The 15,560-nt window shown below is 45.0% G+C and overlaps 3 protein-coding genes across 3 annotated transcripts; 2 read left to right on the top strand and 1 right to left on the bottom strand.

Annotated features, from left to right (window-relative positions):
• Window positions 1–590: 590 nt before the first annotated feature.
• On the top strand, window positions 591–1,761 carry LOC141359416 (hatching enzyme 1.2-like). The gene is made up of 5 exons (XM_073861829.1): window positions 591–659; window positions 749–821; window positions 932–1,072; window positions 1,148–1,265; window positions 1,371–1,761. The coding sequence occupies exons 1-5, from the start codon at window positions 591–593 to the stop codon at window positions 1,759–1,761; spliced, it is 792 nt and encodes a 263-aa protein (XP_073717930.1).
• Window positions 1,762–11,341: 9,580 nt separating this feature from the next.
• On the bottom strand, window positions 11,342–12,602 carry LOC129454244 (hatching enzyme 1.2-like). Its single transcript, XM_073862248.1, has 5 exons — window positions 12,534–12,602; window positions 12,372–12,444; window positions 12,121–12,261; window positions 11,927–12,044; window positions 11,342–11,821 (listed from the first exon to the last, which is right to left on the bottom strand). The coding sequence occupies exons 1-5, from the start codon at window positions 12,600–12,602 to the stop codon at window positions 11,431–11,433; spliced, it is 792 nt and encodes a 263-aa protein (XP_073718349.1). The 3' UTR covers window positions 11,342–11,430.
• Window positions 12,603–13,593: 991 nt separating this feature from the next.
• On the top strand, window positions 13,594–14,847 carry LOC141359385 (hatching enzyme 1.2-like). The gene is made up of 5 exons (XM_073861758.1): window positions 13,594–13,699; window positions 13,785–13,863; window positions 13,972–14,112; window positions 14,189–14,306; window positions 14,412–14,847. The coding sequence occupies exons 1-5, from the start codon at window positions 13,631–13,633 to the stop codon at window positions 14,845–14,847; spliced, it is 843 nt and encodes a 280-aa protein (XP_073717859.1). The 5' UTR covers window positions 13,594–13,630.
• The last annotated feature ends 713 nt before the right edge of the window (window positions 14,848–15,560 follow it).

Below are 15,560 nucleotides of genomic sequence, written 5' to 3'. Positions count from 1 at the left end.
AACTGAATATTTTAAAATAAACTGAATAAAACCGTCTTAGGTTGGTTAAAGCTGGTTGTTTCTGTAGGAAGTTGTTGTCCAACATTAAAATTACTCCCTTATAATCTCTGTTGTACACCACAAAGTATCCAGTTAATATGAAATAATATTACAAAGAAGCTTAATAATTATAAATCAGAATACTGAGTTAAAAATCATAAGGAGCTCAATTTTGATCTCTCTTATTTAATTGATTTTGTTGGACATTTTGGTTTTGTCAATGAAGATGCTCTCACAAATGACCATTCTTTATAAATCTGTGTAATTAAAACCCCTGTGTTTGTGGGCACTTTTATACCAATCCAAAAATTATATTACCTCCACTTTAGTGGAGTAGTAAAAGAATCTCAGGTAGCTTCTGTAAGGTTTTGGACTAACAGGGGAACACTCCTCCCTGTAGTTAAACACATTAGACCTTGGACACTAAGATGTATCGATAATCCATCTGTGGACCCACCTACACAGCTGAATATAAAGTCCAGATCAGGCAGCACACGGACACCAAACCTCAGCAGAGGAAAATCCTGAACATCTCCATCCACTGAGACAACATGGATCCAAGAGCCTCCATCTCCTTTCTGATGCTGCTGGTTGGCTTCTCCCAGGCATTATTTCTACCAGTAAGAACCTGTTTAGTCTCTCTGAACACTCAGATAATAAAGAGTCATTATATGAGTAATATTATGCATTTCTCTATCAACAGGAGCAGAAACTTGCAGATATGTTAGTAACAGAGCCAGAACATGTGGACATTACTACAAAGATTTTAGATACCAACAATGGTCAGTCAACTTTTACATTCATATACATTTTAGAAATTACTGTCATAATAAGCAAATTCAGATCAGAATATGGCGGTTAACTTCATCAACATCATTTTCTTTTCACACAGGATCTACTGAAGTCTTGCTTGAAGGAGATTTGGTGTTTCCCAAAACCAGAAATGCTCTCTACTGCTTTAACAACTACTGTTTCTGGAAGAAAAACGCCAACAATCTAGTTGAGGTCCCTTACACAGTGAGCAGTGAATTCAGTAAGTAAACCTCCTTCAGTAATATTCATGGTTCAAACCAATGTGAATCTCAAACTGTAGTCGTCTCCTCTGCAGCATATTATGAGAAGAGTATTATCCAGAGAGCCATGACGTCCTTCCACAGCAAAACCTGCATCCGCTTTGTACCCAGATCATCTCAGATTGACTACATCAGTATTGAGAACAAAGATGGGTGAGGACAATCATTAGATATCAACAAGACACATTTAACCACTTTCAGTCCTAAAGAAGAAGACCAGAACATTTATATCTGCTCTTGTTTTCTCTCTCCTCTCAGGTGTTACTCGTTTCTTGGTAGAACAGGTGGCAAACAGGTGGTCTCCCTCAACAGGGGCGGCTGTGTGTACCATGGCATCGTTGAACATGAGCTCAATCACGCCCTGGGCTTCTACCATGAGCAAACCAGGAGCGATCGTGACCAGTACGTCAGGATCAACTGGGCAAACATCTTTCCTGATATGGCCTACAACTTCCAGAAACAGAACACCAACAATCAAAACACTCCATACGACTACAGCTCCATCATGCACTATGGAAGAACGGCCTTCGCTACCCAGTATGGCAAAGAAACCATCACTCCCATTCCTGATGCGTCTGTGCAAATCGGACAGAGACAGGAAATGTCAAACATCGACATCCTGAGGATCAACAAACTGTATGGATGCTGAAGCTGAGGCTTATGTACATGTGATGTTACTGATAATTTAATATAAATGATGTTTCTGTAGATGTAATAATGGGGGAATGAAGTGATGATCTTTGTCTTTTGGTGGTGTTAGATTTCTGAAATGTTTGATTTTCTTGGAAGGAATAAAGCAAATTAAAAGACAATATGAAGTTTATTTGTAATTCAATGTCAAAGAATGAATTGTCAGATATTTTTTTGGCATAAGCTGTCATACTGGGTGACTTAATTCTTTATTGTAGCAGAAAGTATGTCAATATTGAGGTTTACTCATACAGTGCAGAAATACACACAGATCCACATTAAGAGAACTGGATGTCTTTATCTATGACACATTATTTAGTTCATTAAAATCAATGTGTAATTGCTTACTTTTAAATAATTGCAACGAGTCAACTGGGAAAGTTTCAATATTAAACTAACTTTGAGAGGAGCATGGTCATATAATCCACCCAATCAACACAAAGTCTCTCTATATGTGCTACCCTCACCTCCATCCCGAGACAGTTTTTGCAGCATACCTCAACCAACCCATCACCTCACGCTCAATTGGTATCTATCCCAGTAAAGGAGGGGGAAGTTCTCTGGGTTGGGGCTTAATTCTCTTAACTTGGAGCCCTCAATTTGGAGAACGCAGCACATATATTTTATTATCATATTTGAAAATGTGAACTCCTGAAATGAGACTATTAGAGATTTACATCTGGAGTGTTTGGATACAATGAATGTTTAAGGAATCTAATTTGCTGACTGCTGTACCTTTCTGTAAAGCCAACCAAACCATCATCATGACTTAACAAGTCACTCAACCATGTAAAACATGTATGTGATTCTATTTCATCCCTACTGGCCGCCAGAGGCGGTGCTTAAGCACTGAATGATCCATCTCGCGCATGCGCAGGTCGAGTGTTTATACCAACAAAGTCACCCGTGACCCCTGATGCCTACGGAGAGTCTATAACTTCCGGTGACATCAGAGGATCTGTTCCTTTTCATCTTCTCGCTTCGCAGGTTGTTTTTTCCGCGCTAGCAAAAGACTACAGGATATTGTGTTTCATTCGTTGCTGGTGGCCTTGTGACATTTTATTGTCGGAGCAGCGAGTTGCTCGCCCTCCAAAGGCCGCAACGAAATCCACCGACAGGTGAGTTACAAACTTTTTATATAACTGCTCGTTTGGTGCATTTGTTGGTGACGGCTGTGTTTTCGCTCCCTCTCCCGACTTTTGTAATCTAACGTTAACAGTTACCTTTATATTATTGATTCATCTGCGATTTATTGTTGTAACACGGACGAGTTTTTTGGTTGATTGTTCAACTGCGCTCGTGTAGTTACTTTGTGCCAACTCGGTTGTGCCGGTTTATTTTGTTAAACGTCTTTTTGCGCTTTAACTGCGCTTTGTGTATTTAGTACCAACTCGGTTGTGTCGGTTTTTTGTTAAACGTTCGGCGCTTAACTGCGCTTGTGTACTCGTGCCAACTTGGTTGTGCCAGTTTTTTTGTTAATCGTTCGGCGCTTAACTGCGCTTTGTGTATTTTGCAACAACTCGGTTGTGCCAGTTTTTTGTTAATCGTTTCGGCACTTAACGGCGCTTTGTGTATTCGTGCCAACTCGGTTGTGCCGGTTTTTGTTAATAGCGCTTACCCTTAACTGGCTTTACAACGTTTGCGGTGACGGTTGTGCTTTCGCTCCCGGCACCGGTACTGCGTTTAGTGTCTTATTTTTTCGTTACCCTAAGCTGGTGAAGGCAGTGCTTTCGCTCCCGTTACCAGCATATTTGTACCTCAGTGACTAGATTGGTGGCAGTGTTCCCGCTGAAGCTAATCTTTTTTCTTTTTTGCTACATTTGTTGGTGTAGGTTGTGCTTTCGCTCCCTCTCCCGGCATCTGTACTGCATTCTGTGTCTATTTTTTCGTTGGGATAGTTTACCCTTAGCTGGTGAAGGTAGTGTTTTCGCTCCCGCTCCCAGCATAGGTGTGCCCCTGTGACTAATTGGTGGCAGCGTTTCCGCCGAGGCTACCTTTTTTTCTCAGTTGCCAGCATGGTTGGCAACCACTCCTGCTCGGCCTGTATGGCTCCTCTGCAGCTTGAGGATGGCCATGATTTATGTCCCTCATGTCTTGGCTTCGAACATTTAAAGGAGGGTCTTTCTGACGACCCCTGCATGAACTGCGGTATCATGCCTCGGGCAGTGAGGGCAGCTAGACTGGCTGAGGTGGAGCAACTGTTGGGCTCTACTTTGTCGATTGGACATTTGACCCCAGCCCAGCGACTGGTTCCAGATCAGTCTGGGCAGTCTAAACGTCGGGCTGCTGAGGCTGCAGGCCCCACTCCTGCAAAAAAGGCTAAGGGACCCCGGCTTGCCTGTAAAGTGGACCAACTAACAGCGGAGCTCAATACTATGAAGTCCCTCTTCCTGGCTTTCCAGTCCGGTACTGGAGCAGAGCCGCCAGATGATTTTGTCCCCTCGGCAGCCTCCTTGGAGTCGGAGGACTATGTGCTTTCCATGGCAGCGTCAGCTGGCCAGTTTAATGAATATGAGCCAGAGGTACTTCCACAGATGGGAGCCTCCCAACCTTCTGGGGCCTGCTCCCGTTCTTCAACCCATAGCTCTACTGGTGATGTTGAGGACTGCTCTATGGGAGCCATCATTCGTATGGCTCTTGCTCGTCTCCAGTTGGACGTCCCGCAAACTCAGCCGGCTCCGGCCAGTGCTTTTTTCAGGCGTGTCCCAGCCTCCGTCAGCTTTACTGCGCCCCCATCAGAGGAGTATTTGAGGGAGTTGCAGGCATGTTGGAGGGATTCTAGGGCCCTCTCTCATGCAACGTCCGATGGCCGGACCCTGGCAGCCATGCAGGACGCACAGAAGTTCGGATTGGACCGCATGCCAGCAGTTGAGCCGACAATAGCGGCTCTTATCATCTCACCTGATGAGGCTTTGAGGCCGGATGCTAGGTGCCCTCGTCCCCAGTGCCGGGTTACAGATTACCTGCTCTGTAAGGCCTATGATGCAGCGGCCCGCATGGGACGCATCGGTAACTCCATGTCCCACCTGATGCTCGCTTTGTCAACTTCCCTGCAGGAGACTGAGTTGGATGCCTCTGTCCACAATTTTAGCGATGCTTCACTACAGGCATTCGCATTGATGTCTAGGGAATTGGGGCGGTTGATGTCTACTCTTGTGCAGGCTCGCCGCCAGGTATGGTTGGCACAATCTCCTCTCACTGAGGCCTGTAGGAGAACCCTCCGCAGTGTTCCGGTGGAACCAGGGGAGCTGTTTGGTTCCGCAGCTCTGGAAGCGCTTGAGCGCACGGTCCAAGCCGGACGGACTCGACAGCAGCTGTCCGGGCTTCAAAGAAGCGTTCCGCCTCCTAGCAGGCCTAGAGGTCCTCCAGCTGCCCCACAGCGCAGCTCTCGTCCACAGGCTCACCCCAGGGGCTACCTAAGGTCTCTGCGCCCACGTCCACAGCCTGCTCAGCAGCAGGCACTGACCTTTCGGGTGCCTGACCGGCTGCCCTCAGGACAACCTCAGTCCTTTCCAACTCGTCGTGCCTCTGGAACCTTTAGAGGCCGGGGACCCCGGCGCTGAAGCCCGGGGGTCGGCCGTCAGCTGTTTTTCCCAGCAGCAGCTCAGCTATTGGGCTGCTTCCATCAGGGACCCATGGGTGCTCTCAACCTTAACCCACGGGTAGAAACTTCAGTTCCGACGCCGGCCCCCAGCCCATGGCCGGGTCAAGATGACCATCATAAGCGACCCGGCAAAAGCCCAAGCCCTCACCCAGGAGTTGTCCGCCCTCCTGGACAAGGGCGCCATCGAGCCAGTAGATCCCCTATTGCACCCCGGGGGGTTCTACTCAACTTACTTTCTGGTAGCAAAGAAAGATGGCGGACTCCGTCCTATCCTCAACCTAAGGGGTCTCAACAGGTTCCTGAAGGTTCTGAGGTTCCACATGCTGACCACTGCAGAGGTTCTACGTACAATTGCCAAAGGAGAGTGGTTTACGTCAGTAGACCTGAAGGATGCCTACTTCCACATCCCTATAGCTCCACACCATCGGCAGTTTCTGCGGTTTGCCTTTCAAGGGCGTCATTTCCAGTTCCGAGTGCTCCCATTCGGTCTCTCCCTTTCCCCTCGGGTGTTCACCAGGTGTGTGACGGCAGCCCTCTCGCACTTGCAGTCGCGGGGCATGAAGATTCTCCCATATCTGGACGACTGGCCCATCTGTGCGCCATCCCAGTTTCAGGTGGCACTGGACACGTCGTGTCTTCTCTCTCATGTGGCCCGCCTGGGCCTCCGGGTGAATTTTACAAAGAGTTGCCTGGTTCCATCGCAGGGCACGCTTTTTCTCGGGATGACTCTCGATGCAATCACCATGAAGGCTCGCCCATCACCACAGCGGGTGGACGACATCCTCCGCCGCCTCCTCCTGTTTCGGGGGGGCAGGCAGTTATGCTATGTGGAGTTTTTGCGCCTCCTAGGGAAACTCACAGCTGCCGCTACCGTGATTCCTCTAGGACTGCTGTCGCTGCGTCCCCTCCAGAGGTGGTTGCACGGCTTTCATCTAGATGTCAAGTGGCACCGGCACAGGAAACTCAAGGTGTCACGTCGTTGCCTTCTTGCTCTGGCCCCATGGAGAGTAAGGTCATTTCTCCTGCAGGGCATGCCCTTGGGTTCCATCGCATCTCGTCGGGAAATCCTCACAACAGATGCTTCCCTCTCGGGATGGGGTGCTGTGTGGCAGAATCGAACAGCTCAGGGGCTGTGGTCTGTGCAGGAGCGCTCACAGCACATCAATGTCCTGGAACTGCGGGCTGTGCACAAGGCATTGCAGGTTTTCCTTCCCTTCCTGGGAGGGCGGCATGTGCTTGTGCGATCAGACAATGTCTCGACTGTGTCTCACATAAACCACCAAGGAGGCACCAAGTCTGCACCACTGCTGCAGGCATCCCAGGATCTCCTGCTGTGGGCAGGGCCACACCTGGCCAGCCTGAGGGCGATGTATTTGCCTGGGGAGCAGAATCAGGCGGCAGACTTACTCTCCCGTTGCAAGCCTCCGCCGGGGGAGTGGCGGCTTCATCCGGAGGTGGTCCTCAGCATCTGGGACATCTTCGGCAGGGCAGGGGTGGATCTCTTTGCCTCAGAGGAATCGACCCAGTGCCCCCTTTGGTTCTCCTGGACGGAGAAGAGCAGCCCTCTGGGCCAGGATGCTCTCGCACACGATTGGCCAGAGGTTCTCCTCTATGCTTTTCCACCAATCCCTCTGATTCTTCCAACACTGCAGAGAGTCCTCCAACACGGTCACAGGCTACTGTTGGTAGCCCCCTTCTGGCCGGGAAGAACATGGTTTCCACTGTTGTACAGTCTCTGCAACGGTTCACCGTGGCGCCTCCCAGACAGGAGGGATCTCCTGTCTCAGTTACGGGGCCAAATCTGGCATCCCGATCCTCACCGCCTGCAGCTGTGGGTCTGGTCACTGCAGGGCCCGACCCGCTGCTGACTGAGTTTTCAGATGGCGTCTGCAATACCATATTGAATGCAAGGGCGCCTTCTACCCGGGCGCAGTATGAGAACAGGTGGCGGCTGTTTACTACATGGTGCTCAGACAGGAATGTGGACCCTGTGCACTGTTCAGTTCCAAAGATTCTAGAGTTTCTCCAGTCACTCTTGGATGGCGGCCGGTCCCCGGCTACCTTGAGGGTATATGTGGCAGCCATTTCCTCTCGACATGCTCGGGTGGACAACGACACGGTGGGGTGTCACAGATTGGTGTCCCTTTTTCTGAAGGGTGCATGGCGGTTACGCCCCCCACGAGCACAATGCGCTCCAGCCTGGGATCTACACCTGGTGCTCGATTCCCTATGTTCACCTCCCTTTGAATCCCTGGCTCAGGCAGAGCTGAAGTGGGTCTCTATTAAGACTGCCTTTCTCCTTGCTATCACGTCAGCGAAACGTGTTGGGGAACTTCATGCGCTCTCTGTGAGTGACTCATGTTTGAGGTGGAACTCCGATGGCTCGGGGGTTACCCTGTTGCCGAATTCAGCTTTTCTTCCGAAGGTTTTGTCATCAACCAACCTTAACCAACCTATCCACCTGGCACAATTTACTCCCCCAGAAGGGGAGGACAGATTACAGCTGCTGTGTCCCGTACGGGCTCTCAGAGCCTACGTTGTCGTGACTGCGAGTATAAGGCAGTCAGACCAGCTCTTCCTCTGCTATGGTGGTCCTAGGAGGGGCTGTGCTCTCTCCAAACAGCGAAATAGAACGAGAGTTACGTATGTAACTACGGTTCTATGAATCCCGGATGACCGCCAGAGCGTTCTGTCACCCAGAATTCCCGTGTACTCGCGAGAAGATTCTGTAGGAACAGATCCTCTGATGTCACCGGAAGTTATAGACTCTCCGTAGGCATCAGGGGTCACGGGTGACTTTGTTGGTATAAACACTCGACCTGCGCATGCGCGAGATGGATCATTCAGTGCTTAAGCACCGCCTCTGGCGGTCATCCGGGATTCATAGAACCGTAGTTACATACGTAACTCTCGTTATGAAATGTGTCAAAGTTTTCTTTATTAAAGAAATGTTTCCAGAGTTCTCAGATATTACTACATTGGCAGAAAAAATGGTCAAAATATGAACCCCAGCTGTTACTGGGGTGGTACCCTTTAAAAAATACATCTTTGGAAATAAAGAGTTCATGTTACTATCTCAGGGGTAAATATTGGTACCAAATTGATGTATACATATCTGTACCTTATGGTCCTTTAACTATTAACATCTTGTCTGATGAAGCATTGGCTCACTGCAGGACTGTTTAGCTCTAATGGAGTGGAGTTTTTTTGAGCATGAGGACCTTCAGACTCACACAGAGGCAGTACTCGGCTACATCACAGACTGCATGGACACAGTCACCATGAAAAGCGAGTCCGAATTTACCCTAACCGCAAAACACTAGATGACAGTGAAGGTCCAGTCACAGTTAAATGCGTGCAACTCTGCTTACAAATCTGGGGACCAGGCCAGGTACAGCAGTGCACTGTAATATTTTTTTATTACAGACCTTTTGTATTAACACCTGTGGTGGCAAAATGCTTTAAGAGGCTGGTCCTAAAACAGATCAAGGCCTGCCTTCCAGCCAGCTTCACCTACCACAAAATTGCCTTTAAGGCAATAAGGTTTACTGAAGACGCTGTCTCTACTGTCCTTCACACCTCCCTGCATCACCTGGAGAATCCTGGGACATCAGCAAGGTTGCTCTTTATTGATTGTGGCTCCGCTTTTAATACCCTAATTCCGGACATCCTCATATCCAAGCTTGCTGATTTGAACTTTCCCCCCGCCACGTGCACTTGGATTAAAGACTTCCTCACTGATCGCCCACAGTCTGTCAGGATTGGTCACAGGAGTTCATCCACCCTGAGGCTCAGCACTGGCTCTCCACAGGCCTGTGTGCTGAGCCCCCTCCTGTACACCATCTACACCTCTGAGTGTACTTCCATGCACCCCTGCAACACTATTATTAAAAGTGCTTACGTGGAGACGGTGTCCTCTTTCAAGTTCCTTGGGACCAACATCTCTAAGGACCTGTCGTGGGCTGCTAATACTACTGCCTTGGTCAAGAAAGCCCAGCAGCATCCTGAGCTAGAATAGGCTGCTGACCAACTTTCTGATCTCCTTCTATTGAGCCACAATTGAGAGCGTGTTGGCGCACCTTATTGCTGTGTGGTATGCTGGCTGTTCAGTGGCTTATCGGAAGAGGATACAGAGTGTCATCAGAACTGTTGAGAAAGTGACTGGCTGTCCACTTTCCTCCTTGGACTCCATCGCCAGCTCCAGGTGTCTCACTAGAGCCAGGGCAATCATAAAAGACCCCCATCACCCCATCATCTTTTGTTTATTAGTAAGCTGCCCTCAGGTTTAACATTTAGACCTCTTAGAAGCAAAACAGACAGACTAAGGAACAGCTTCTTGGGCAGTTAGAACTCTAAATGCACTACACTACTGACCCTGCTTCTTACAGTCTTTCTGCAGCGTGCGTGTATGAGCCACTGGTTTACACACAGTCATGATGCCTTTACAATTCTTATTAGTATATACTATCTATGATGCTGTTCATTTATATTTTGATAATTATGTTTTATACTTCACTTTCACTTCTTTGCACCTTTGAGGTCTTGCTGGCAAATTTAGTTTTACAGGCAACTGTATAATGAAAAATAAAGTCTTGAACTTGAACATAGTTGGACCTTTTTAAAGGGAATGCCCCAATGACTGCTAGTGTAGGGTACATATTTTATCATAGGATCTTTAAAGATTAGGGATATGTAGTGTAAAATAAACATGACATCATACTGTAGATGCCATAAAACATCATAGTTTTTTCTGAAAGCGCTCCCTATCCACTGTATAGTGCACTACATCGGGTGTCGGCCATTTTGTAGTGGTGTCCGAAACCTGAGTGAACAACTTCATTCTCTACATTCATTCACTACCCACAATGCACTCTTATTTTGAGGGTACATTCGATGTACACTCGTTCACTCATATTTCCCATGATGCAAGGGGAGACGAACGCGTAACTTGTATCAGCTGAAGGATACTGAGAGTAAACACCAAACATTTAGGTTTATACACTTTTGTTACTTCTTGTTTTCGGTTATTTTCTACTTTTTTTAAATAAACAAATAAAAAATAATTGCGATATCTTTTATTTAAAATATAATACACATTTTTATTAAACAATAAATAAAAAACACTAAAAAAATATGGCAAGCAGATGTTTAGCTCTCTTTATTATAAACTAATAGAATAAACATGACAAAATGTGAAAAACAGTAAGAAAAATAAACTTGACCATTTCACAGTACAATCAATAAAGCCACACAGGTTTTTATGATGAATCTCTGCGACAGCTCTCTGACGCATGATACTTACGTCAGTGTCCGAAATCGCTCACTCATTTTCATTTGCTTCTTCCCCATATAGTGGACTCAATTGTCATTCCCCATAAAGGAATAGTGAATGGGTGAATGAGGGAACGGTTTCAGACACAGCTCATGAGTTTGTTCTGAAATGTTTTTCTATCACTTGGTGACAATGTCTTTTTTTATTATTTTATGAGTAATACTGTGAAGGACAGACAAATTGTGTTAACAGTTTATCTTGATGGTTGATACATACACTGTAAAATGACACATAAAATTTATTTAACTAAGTTTGGGAGGAGAATTCTCATGTAATCCAACCAGTCAGCATGAAGAGGTCTCTATATATGGCCGCCCCTCACCTCTGTCCCGTTAAAGTTTTTTTGCATCCCTCCTCCACCCCATCGCTTCACTCTCAGCTAGTTTCATCTACACCAGTTTTAGAGGGGAGTACTCTGGGTTCGGAGTGATATTCCAAGCTCGGAGCCTTCCTGTTGGACAGCACGCCAAAAATGCATTATCCCAATACCCTACTGATTACATGTTTATGCAAACTCAACACGCTTCATCTTTTGTTTTAATTTGCTTTATTTATTCTAATTTAATCAAACGTTTCATAAATCCAACTCCATCAAAGACAAAGATCATCACTTTATTCTCTTATTATTACATCTACAGACACATAAACTATATTAAGTGATCAGTAACATCACGTGTACATAAGCCTCAGGTTCAGCATCCATACAGTTTGTTGATCCTCAGGATGTCGATGTTTGACATTTCCTGTCTCTGTCCGATTTGCACAGATGCATCAGGAATGGGAGTGATGGTTTCTTTTCCATACTGGGTGGCAAAGGCCGTTTTTCCATAGTGCATGATGGAGCTGTAGTCGTATGGAGTGTTTTGATTGTTGGTGTTCTGTTTCTGGAAGTTGTAGGCCATATCAGGAGAGATGTTTGCCCAGTTGATCCTGACGTACTGGTCACGATCGCTCCTGGTTTGCTCGTGGTAGAAGCCCAGGGCGTGATTGAGCTCATGTTCAACGATGCCATGGTACACACAACCACCCCTGTTGAGGGAGACCACCTGTTTGCCACCTGTCCTACCAAGAGATGAGTAACACCTGAGAGGAGAGAGAAAACAACAGCAGATATAAATGTTCTGGTCTTCTTCTTTAGGACTGAGAGCGGTTAAATGTGTCTTGTTGATATCTTATGATTGTCCTCACCCATCTAGGTTCTCAATACTGATGTAGTCGATCTGAGATGATCTGGGCACAAAGCGAATGCAGGTTTTGCTGTGGAAGGACGTCATGGCTCTCTGGATAGTACTCTTCTCATAATATGCTGCACAGGAGACGGACCACAGTTTGAGAATCACATTTATATGAACCATGAGTATCATTGAAGGGGGGTTACTTACTGAATTCACTGCTCACTATGTAAGGGACCTCAACTAGATTGTTGGCGTTTTTCTTCCAGAAACAGTTGTTGTTTAAGCAGTAGAGAGCATTTCTGGTTTTGGGAAACACCAGATCTCCTTCAAGTAAGATTTCAGCAGATCCTGTGTGTACAGAAAATTATATTGATAAAGTTATCCAATATGTTTTGATCTGAATTTGCTTATTTTGACAGGAATTGTTGAAATATGAAAGAATCTAAAAGCTGACTGACCATTGTTGGTCTCTAAAATCTTTGTAGTGATGTCCACATTTTCTGGCTCTGTTACTAACATATCTGCAAGTTTCTGCTCCTATTGACAGAGAAATGAATAATATTACTCATATAATGACTCTTTATTATCTAAGTGTTCAGAGAGACTAAACAAGGTCTTACCGGTAGAAAAACTGCCTGGGAGAAGCCAACCAGGAGCATCAGAATGGAGAAGGAGGCTCTTGGATCCATGTTGTCTCAGTGTATGGAGATGTTCAGGATTCTCCTCTGCTGAGGTTTGGTGTCTGTGTGAAGTCCGATCTGGCCTTATATTCACCTGTGTAGGTGGGTCTACTGAGGAATTATGGGTACATCTTGGTGTCCAGGGTCTAATGTGTTTATCAACAGGGAGGAACGTTGACCTCACCTGTTAGTCCAAAACCCTACAGAAGATCCCTTATATTGTTTTACTAATCCACTGGACTGGTATCCCACAAACAGTGATGAACAAGTCATATACTGACATATATTTACAGAAAATACTTATTTGTGAAATCATCTCACTGGTCTTAATAGACTGATGCTAAATGTGCTGCATCATCAGATGACTACAAGAGACCAAAGTTGAGCTCCTTGTGGTTTATAATTGTGTTTGACTGCAATTTCACTTTATATGAACTGAATATTTTGAAATAAACTTATGACTATAGCTAAAACCACCCAACCAGCTTAGGTTGGTTAAGGCTGGTTGTTTATGTAGGAAGTTGTTGTCCAACATTAAAAGTACTTTCTTATAATCTCTGATATACACCACAAAGTATCCAGTTCATATGAAATAATATTACAAGGAACCTCAATAATTATAAATCAGAATAATAAAATATAAATCATAAGGAGTTCACTTTTGATCTCTCTTATTCAATTAATTTTGGTGCACATTTTCCATTTGTCAATGAAGATGCTCTCGCAAATGACCATTCTTAGATCTGTGTAATTAAAACCCCTGTGTTTGTGGGCACTTTTATACCAATCCAAAATTTACATTACCTCCACTTTAGTGGATTAGTAAAAGAATCTCATGTAGCTTCTGTAAGGTTTTGGACTAACAGGTAAACGTTCCTCCCTGTAGTTAAACACATTAGACCCTGGACATTAAGATGTACCCATAATCCCTCTGTGGACCCACCTACACAGGTGAATATAAAGTTCAGATCGGACAGCAAACAGACAACAAACTTCATCAGAGGAGAATCCTGAACATCTCCATACACTGAGACAACATGGATCCAAGAGCCTCCTTCTCCATTCTGATGCTGCTGGTTGGCTTCTCCCAGGCAGTTTTTCTACCAGTAAGACCCTATTACTCTCTCTGAACATTTAGATAATAAAGAGTCATTATATCATGAGTAATATTATGCATTTTTCTATCAACAGGAGCAGGAGCTTGCAGATCTATTAGTAACACAGCCAGAAAATGTGGACATCACTACAAAGATTTTAGAGACCAACAATGGTCAGGCAGCTTTTACATTCTTATAAATTTCAGAAATTACTGTCATAATAAGCAAATTCAGATCAAGACATTGGGTAACTTCATCAATATAATTTTCTTTACACACAGGATCTACTGAGGTCTTGCTTGAAGGAGATCTGGTGTTTCCCAAAACCAGAAATGCTCTCTACTGCTTTAACAACAACTGTTTCTGGAAGAAAAACGCCAATAATCTAGTTGAGGTCCCTTACATAGTGAGCAGTGAATTCAGTAAGTAAACCTCCTTCAGTAATACTCATGGTTCATATAAATGTGATTCTCAAACTGTGGTCTGTCTCCTCTGCAGCATATTATGAGAAGAGTACCATCCAAAAAGCCATGACGTCCTTTCACAGCAAAACCTGCATCCGCTTTGTGCCCAGATCATCTCAGGTCGACTACATCAGTATTGAGAACCTAGATGGGTGAGGACAATCATAAGATATCAATAAGACACATTTAACCGCTCTCAGTCCTAAAGAAAAAGACCAGGACATTTATATCTGCTGTTGTTTTCTCTCTCCTCTCAGGTGTTACTCGTCTCTTGGTAGAACAGGTGGCAAACAGGTGGTCTCCCTCAAAAGGGGCGGCTGTGTGTACCATGGCATTGTTGAACATGAGCTCAATCATGCCCTGGGCTTCTACCACGAGCACACCAGGAGCGATCGTGACCAGTACGTGAGGATCAACTGGCAAAACATCTCTCCTGATATGGCCTACAACCTCCAGAAACAGAACACCAACAACCAAAACACCCCACACGACCACAGCTCCGCCATGCACCACGGAAACACGGCCCTCGCCACCCAACACGGGCAGGAAACCACCACTCCCACCCCCGATGCATCCGCGCAAACCGGACAGAGACAGGAGCCGCCCAACATCGACATCCCGAGGATCAACAAACCGCATGGATGCCGAAGCCGAGGCTCATGTTTATGTGATGTTACTGATCATTTAATATAGTTTATGTGTCCGTAGATGTTATAATGAGGGAATGAAGTGATGATCTTTGTTGTTTGATGGTGTTGGATTTCTGAAATGTATGATTGTATTGGGAAAAATAAAGCAAATTAGACAAGATAAAGTGTGTTTGTAATTCAGTGTTTCATATTCAATTATTTCACTTGCAAAAATGACTAAGCCACACCTTTTTCCCAAGCCTTGCATAATCAGAGATCAGGTATCTAAGTTTGCATACACTGCCATGTACTACAAGTACTTTTTACTAATCCAGTGAAATAGCCATAATGTTATTCTTAGAATTTAAATGCTTTTAAAATTATTTCTAATAGAAGGCATCTAGATTTATACACAGGTTCTTAAACAAAACAAAAATTGATATAAAATTGACCACAGAACGCAACATCTGACCAATCAAATACAAGTATTTGAAGAGCAAAATAATTGTGTTCATGATAATTATATTGATTCTTCCATATATCTCAAACTTTATGTGTACAGTACAAAGCAGCCATCATACATAGGTTTTTAAGTGTTTTTTTATAGCAACGTAGTTTCTACCAATATATGTATATAATATAAGAATAAATACATACATAAATTGTATAAAAAAAAATGTGCTCACTGCATTTGCCTGTTATACATAGTTACTGCGACATCAATGTAATGTAACATGAGCATGTGCATAGAAAAATGACTTTGAAGTATAAAGGAAT

This window comes from Misgurnus anguillicaudatus, chromosome 23 (genome assembly GCF_027580225.2).
Source record: "Misgurnus anguillicaudatus chromosome 23, ASM2758022v2, whole genome shotgun sequence".
Lineage (NCBI taxonomy): Eukaryota > Metazoa > Chordata > Actinopteri > Cypriniformes > Cobitidae > Misgurnus > Misgurnus anguillicaudatus.
This window is presented reverse-complemented; position numbering and strand designations above follow the sequence as displayed.